Here is a 7,745-nt window from a genome sequence, read left to right on the forward strand (position 1 = left end):
TGTGTGTGTGTGTGTGTGTGTGTGTGTGTGTCTCTCTCTCCCTATAAGTAGTCATTGACTCGGTGGCAGTGTGTGTGTGTGTGTGTGTTCCAAGTGCCACTTATAAGTAGTCATTGACTCGGTGGCTGTGTGTGTGTGTGTGTGTGTGTCTCTCTCCCTATAAGTAGTCATTGGCTCGGTGGCAGTGAGTGTTTGTGTGTGTGTGTGTGTGTGTCTCTCTCTCCCTATAAGTAGTCATTGACTCGGTGGCTGTGTGTGTGTGTGTGTGTGTGTGTGATCCAAGTGCCACTTAGTGAATTTCTCTTTCAAAAGAAAAACGTTCTTTATGATTTTGTTTCCTAAAATAAGTGCTCATGTGTTCCAGAGCTTCTCACCAACTCGCAGAGGGATGGAGGGGCTTTCTTATAACATAAACCTCTCCCCATTATTTTTCCTATGTCGTCATTGGCCGAGAGTGCGAAACGGGCGTTTGTTGGCGTAAACTCCAAATGTGGTCAGCTTCTTCTCAGGACACAGAGTTAGATCTAGTCTTATAAAATGTGTTTCCACGGGCTCCCTCACAGATGAAATGTGATGTTGGGCACGTTCTGGTCTCCAGAATCAGCGCCGTTTGACTGCTTGGCGTGTTGATGCTAGGAAGGCCCGTCTCGAAGGCTCAATCGCAAGGCTGACTTTTTAAGTGGGTCTTAGCCTCTTCCCTCCCCTCTTTTTAAATCGTTTGTATATTGCCGGAAACAGCGCTCCTTCGTTTTGCAGGAGCTCACCTTTATTATCAAATCTTACTTTTCTAGTATTTCAAGTTATCTCTTGATACTGCAACCATTTTCAGCCGTCACTTACAGGATTGCTGGTTTCCACGGACAGGTGAAAGTAAAGGAAAATGTGGAATCCTGTTTCTTTTTCTGTTTTTAACTTTGATCATTCACTTCTCAGAAAAACTACACTGTAATCTACAGGTACTCAGAAAATTTTGCAGAGCATTTATTATATACAGCCAACCAATAGGACAGAGTAGAACTGCCCTTTTGTGTTTCTGAGGCTATAAGTCATTATGGAAGCAGATAGCCTCCTCTTTTTTCCACGGAGCTGCTGGTGGGTTCGAACTGCTGCCCTTGTGGTTAGCAGCCTGAATCATAACTGACGGTGCCACCAGGGCTCCTCTTTTAAGCTTACAGGTAAGCAATTAGGAAAGAATCCTAGACAAGGGGAAGCAGATTAAATGGGAAAATGGTTTCTTTAAAACATTTTTTTAATTTTAGGGCTCTCACAGCTCTTATAACAATCCATACACCCATTGTGTCAAGCAGATTTGTACATATGTTGCCATCATCCTTTTCGAAATATTTTCTTTCTACTTGAGCAAACCTACCTATCACAGTATCGCTACCATTATTGTTCCTGGGGGGTTATCCTATTATCAGCGAAGTCTGGAAGACTAACACATAGGGGCCTTTGACATCAGTGCCCTGTCAGAATAAATCAGACTGGTCATGATACTGAAATGTGCATGTGCAGCGTTTGTTGACTTCGCTGATAATAGAATCTTCAGGCCGTTATAAAAAAGACCCCAAGAGCAGGTGTAAGGCATCATCAGAACAAAAAATCTTACCATAGTGAATGATGGGGGGAGTGCGGAGTGGAGACCCAAAGCCCATTAGTAGGCCACTGGAGATCCCCTTGCAGAAGGGTCTCGGGGAGGAGACGAGCCAGTCAGGGTGCAATGTAACAATGATGAGAAATACAATCTTCCTCTAGTTCCTAAAGGTTTCCTCCCCGCTCCCACTACCATGACTCGAATTCCATCTTGCAAGACTGGCTAGACCAGAGGAGGTACACTGGTACAGATAGGAACTGAAAATACAGGGAATCCAGGACGGATGAGCCCTATAGGACCAGTGGTGTGAGTGGCAAAACAGGGAGGGTAAAGGGAGAATGGGTAGGAAAGAGGGAACCGATTACATGGAACTGTGTGTGACCTCCTCCCTGGGGGACAGACAACTGAAACGTGGATGAAGGGAGACGTCGGACAGGGCAAGATATGACAAAATACCCATTTATAAACTATCAAGGGCTCATGCGGGAGGGGGGAGCGGGGAGGGAGGGGAAAAATGAGGACCTAATGTCGGGGGTTTAAGTGGAGAGAAAATGTTTTGAGAAACGATGTACAAATGCGCTTTACACAATTGATGTGTGTATGGATTGGGACAACAGTTGTATGAGCCCCTAATAAAATGTTAAAAAAAAAAAAAGATACAAGGGCAACATTTACCAAGGACAGAGCTGAGCAGTTAGGAGATAAGGAATAGAAACTACAAACACAGGCATATGTGGAACAGGTGATGGCTTCATAGATAAGTTGAAACAAAAAGTATACGAATTGTTGACTTTAAGACTGATTATCTGCTCTATAGATTGTCGCGCAACCCACAATAAAAAGTGCTTTAAAATAAAAAAAAAATTTAAAAAAAAGACCCCAAGAGATGTTCTTTCTGGAGATCTAACAGAAGGCCTAAGAATTTGTATTTATAGTCAGCATCCTGGATAAATCCTAACATCAGACGGGCTTGGAAAGTATAGACATAGCAACAATTGAGAATTGATGTACCTCTTTAAAGGAGACTATATTTTCAGGAGCAACTTTGAACATTTAGAATCGTCTTGCCTTGCAGATACTGATTGCTTCAAGTCGAATTGGCCAGTTGGCCGACACCACCAGTGTTCTGTTTGATGATGTTTAAATCTATAATTCTCCTTTCCAAAACAGGTGCTAAGGATCTACCAGAAAAATAAAATGGAAAAAAAATTAATAAATAGGGTGCTGTTAAACTCTTGCAACATAGCTGGTGGACGTGCTTGTTAACCCACCCCCTGCACCAAATGTTACTGTCACTACAGCCAGCATGGTGATCCAGCGATTCTTCACCCAGCATACACCCACCCTAATACATTTATCAAAAGGCGTATACTGGATATTTTCAGAAACACCTTTCATAGTAGCTTAAACCTGGAAACGACCAAATGCCCATTGGCATGGACGGGCTAAGCCCAGGGCAGTTGTTTTTACACAGTGGCATGCCATAGTGCGGTGAGACTGGAAGACCTGCCAGCACGTCCAGCAGTGGGGGTGGATCCCACAAACCTGATGAGTGTGAGGACACGCACCTACACACTCACACACCTCCATGCATGGTGTTACTGTGTGCCGTGAGAGAGGGGGAGTTGGGAAGCCAGGTGATTCTAGGGTGCAGGCAATGTTTCCGCTGCTCGTTAGAGCATTGATTATACTGGTACCTTTGTTCTATAAAATTCATCCAACTCTACATGTAGATGTGGAATTTTCTATACTTTTTATTTCACTATTTTACCATTTTCCAAATATTACAAGTGTATAAGTATTTAGTAAGGGGCCCAGGCAAGGTGACATTATAGAGTGCTTACCTACTGACTGAAAGGTTAGCAGTTCAAAACCCCCAGCAGCAGTTCTGCAGGAGGACGACTGGGCACGATCGGCTTCCATAAAGGACAGGGCTTGTAGCATTTGTTTTCTCGCATGGGTCACTGAGAGTAGGACTCAACTTGACAGCATCTAACAGCAGTTTAGGTGCTCAGTTTTGGTGGTCTCCATAGTTACCTAACGTTCCTAGCGGAGGAAGCTGAGCAATAAGATCATGTGACCATGCTATCCTAGTGGGACCACTTGTACAGCTATAACTAGTGTGATTTAAAATAAGTGTTTAAGGGGATGTTAAATCCAGAGATTACCATATTCTTGGCTTCTATATGTGTGAAAGAGCTGTCTGGACATCCTCACATGGTCCTCCTGAGCATTAGAAGTTGCTTGTGAAGAAAGCGGTGGCAGGACCCCTTGGCTTTCCGTCTGAATCTGCTTGTGCGGGTTCTCATCCTTGAGAAAGGAGGATTACTGTGGTTATAGGGCTCCAGATGATCAGCCACACATTTAAATGGTGATTAAAGTAACCAGTCTTCCCAAGGATCTTTCTTTTCACTCAAACCAACTGCCATCGCGTCAACTCCGGCTCGGAAACACCCTGTAGGACAGGTGTTACTGCCCCTGTGGGTTTCCCAGACTATAACTCTGGACGGGAGCAGACAGCCTCATCTTTCCACTGTGGAGCAGCTGGTGGTTTCAAACTGCTGACTTGGTGGTTAGCAGCCCAGTGTGTAACCCATTATGTCAACAGGGCTTAGTAAAGTAAAATAAATTCATTAACAAAAGATATTGCGGGTATTTCAAATACCTGATAAGTTCCAAAACCTTTTGTCATCCGAAAACTGGATCCTGCCAGGCAGCCTTTCATGTCTCAGGAGAGCGTCAGGGGGGTTCTAGCTGCATATCAGACTTTTGATTGTACGCATACTCTAGAACACATCTTTGCCCATAAGGTAACAGTTTAGATTTCTTTAAACATGGTGTTATAAATCATAGCTCTGGTTTTAAAAAAATTTATTATTATATATTTCCTTTTTCTTCCCAAGGCAATTTTTGGGGGATTTTGTTGCTGGGAAGCATGGCTTGTCTTGAACTGTAAGCATAGTGGGTGTTTAAACAGTGAGTGGTGGTGAGTTAGTAGCCTGGATTGTGTTGGTCACATGTTGGGCTGCTAACTGCAAGGTCAGCAGTTCAAAGTCACCAGTTGCTCTGCAGGAGAAAGATGAGGGTTTCTACTCCCGTAAAGATTTATGATTTTGGAAACCCACAGCCTAAGGCCTACTCTGTCCGCTAGAGGTTGCTATGAGTCAGAATCAACCCGACAGTAGGGAATGACTATGATTGATGTAGCCACCTTTCCCTTTTCCACCAGAACCTGGGCCAAAGCCTTCGCTTGGACTTCCGAGGTAGTAACAGGTACATTTGTGGCATTCCCGTGAGCCTTCATTGCAGTGAGACACTGCAGCTCTTTGTCAGTGGGGTCGCCTCTGACCTGCATAATTCAGATTGATCGGTATGAGGACCACTTCAGTCGTGGACTTGTGTGTCTGGCTAGTTCACAAATGTATTATGCCGTTATCCCTTGATAAGATTCTAAATGCTATTTCTCATCCTCTGAGAGAGCTCTGTGCCTCCCCACCGTGATCCTTAAACTGTGTATCTGTGTCTCCCAAGGGTCCTGCGGAGGGACTGCGTGTAGACCATCCTTTCTGTTCTGGGGTCCTGAAAAACAAGTTCCTTCATGGAACACCCTCAATTTTAGTTTCAGCACTAGTGTTTTTCCAAAAGCCAGTATTTGCTTAAAAAATAAAAAGCAAAAGCAGCAGCAACAACATAATTGCTAAAGTAACAAAAGGAAATTAACCTCAAACTCCAAAACAGGGCGTCAGACGAGATGGAATCTCCCTCATATTGTGGGCTGTGTATCTGGTTGTAGATACTTTAATCAGATTCTTCCTGCTGTGGAACTCATCCTTGGTTTTTATGATAAAGTTATTGGGCTGTCATGCTGCTCCTGCCAAGGACATGGCCATCCCAGAGAATAGCACTACCCTTCGTACTTAAGTACCAAATTAATTAAGTCTTAATTACTAAGTAGTTAGGAGCTGGGTGGCATTTCTAAAAAGAGGGGCTGCGAATAATTTGTCACATAAGAAGCGAAGAACAAGCACAAATAGTAATCACTGACTTCATTCCTTTACATGGAGCGTGCGGACCCACAGTGTGCCTGGTGCTCAGGACAGTTAAGGAGATTCACTTGACCTCACAACCCGGCGGGGAAGCCGTAATAAAGAGCCATGCATAAGGCTAATAAGCATGGTGCTTGCCAATGAAGTGGGTTTTTTGTTTGTTTTTTCTCAAGGGTCCACATCTAGTGTTGTAATGGGCAAGGCCTTGGGCTGCTGGCCCAGAGGTTGGTGTGGTGGGTCACACCCACCCGCCTCGGGAGAAAGACGAGGCGGGCATGTTCTGCAAAGAAACCCAATAAGGCAGTTCTACTCTGTCGGCTCGATTCTGCAGTCAGTCGGTCAGTTGGGTTTTCTTTTTCCATTTAATTAGCATTTTGGAGAACCTTGAAGACATAGTGGATAATAGCCCAGACAGTGCAATTTAATATTGACTGCCTTAAAATTCATCAAAATTCTAATATCTGAAAAGATAAATACATGAAACTACTATATGTGCTTTATTAGCTGCATTTCTTTTTATCCGCTTTAAAAAAAACACACAAACTTTTAAAGAAATAACCCTTTAATCAAATGCGTTTGATGATTTCTTTGTAAATCTTTCCTTAAGGTAACTGATGTGGGCATTCCTAAACTGTTTGTAATTAAATTCCAGACACAACCAGGGCCCGGAGAAGCCAGGAGAGTGACGGCGTGGAATATATTTTCATTTCCAAGCACTTGTTTGAGACAGACGTGCAAAATAACAAGTATGTGGGAATGTCCCCGTGATTTTCGTGTGACCCGTTTTCAGGCTTGCGCGTGCCTGCATGTATCGCGCTTCAGACGACTAGGAGTTCCCCTCCCTGTGAAACGTGGACTTTGAAAGGAATGCTGACCGCGCACCAGCAGCAGGATGCTGGCTAGTCATTGCTCTCTCTTCCCCTTCAGCTTCTAATAACTGGGACCGTCTCCACTGCTGTTAAGTTAAACAGAAAGGAATCGTCGTGTAGAATGGCAGAAGGTGTCCGGTGTGTTCCTGTGTCCTCCTTCCACCCCACTAGTCGAATCGAGAATGCCAGCTGAGTTTTATTTTTAAAAACCGACTTAACAGCCGCATAATACATCTCTCTGGTGCACAGTTCTGCCCTGGCACACCTGGCGGCCCTGGGAGGTGGGGTCCGTGCTATAAGTCCCCGAGGATGACCGTGTGTCTGCGCACATGCTCTGCCCTTGCTTCTTCAAGAAATTAGCTGGGGGTGGTGATCCCGCTGCTTGTCCCAGGTCCTCCAGCTCGCTCTGCGTTGCTGCCCCTCCCCATGCCGTACCCCAGCCAGGTCACCCATTTACTGAACTGCTAATATTTTAGGGTATCAGAGAGTAATGTGTGTTTTAATGGAGCGTTGTGGGCTTTTATTGAAACATCAAAATGCTTTTTCTCTCGCTTGGCCCGAGGTTGGTGTTTTAATAGCTGCCCTGGCCCCATTAACCACCACCCGACCCCCTTTCCTTCTGAGCCGAGCTTGGTTATTCTGGGGTGTGCCATGAACTTGCAGTCGTTTCTATTGTTTGGTTTATTCACCCTTTTACTGCGTTGCATTAGATCTGGGAAAAGGTGATGGAAAACATTGGAGCACTGCTGGAGCACAGTGCTTTCTCTTCTTTTTTTCCTTTTTCGGCTTAAGTGTAATACAAGCAAGTGTTACTGATTTGAACTTATAAAATAGTTGGTTTTGGTAAATTGACTTCTGAAGCACGTGGCCCTCTTTATTTTATTGGGCAGAGTTTATTTTATTAAACATGTTCCACCAAGGGAAAAAAAAACCTTCCATATGAATTCTATGTCTTCTTAACTGTCATTTTCTTTAATTCAAAAATGATGCGATGTATCTCTAATTTTCTACAGGTTCATTGAATATGGTGAATATAAAAACAACTACTATGGCACCAGCATTGACTCGGTTCGGTCTGTGCTTGCTAGAAACAAAGTCTGTCTATTGGATGTTCAGCCTCACGTAAGTAATCAATGAACTTCTCAACACCCGGGGCACCCCTGTAGTCAATGAACTACTCAACACCCGGGGCACCCCTGTAGTCAATGAACTACTCAACACCCGGGGCACCCCTGT

The 7,745-nt window shown here is 44.2% G+C and overlaps 1 protein-coding gene across 3 annotated transcripts in view; it reads left to right on the forward strand.

Moving 5' to 3' along the window:
* The window catches only part of MPP7 (MAGUK p55 scaffold protein 7), a 151,186-nt gene that overhangs the window by 137,666 nt on the left and 5,775 nt on the right, over positions 1-7,745 (forward strand). For all 3 annotated transcript variants that reach the window (XM_045289877.1, XM_045289878.1, XM_004702270.4), the window contains 2 exons: positions 6,293-6,386; positions 7,523-7,631. In XM_045289877.1, the coding sequence (XP_045145812.1) occupies positions 6,293-6,386; positions 7,523-7,631 (203 nt within the window). The remainder of the gene's footprint in view (positions 1-6,292; positions 6,387-7,522; positions 7,632-7,745) is intronic.

The sequence above is a fragment of the Echinops telfairi genome, unplaced genomic scaffold (genome assembly GCF_000313985.2).
Source record: "Echinops telfairi isolate 266 unplaced genomic scaffold, ASM31398v2 ScPeMD7_31;HRSCAF=116, whole genome shotgun sequence".
NCBI lineage: Eukaryota > Metazoa > Chordata > Mammalia > Afrosoricida > Tenrecidae > Echinops > Echinops telfairi.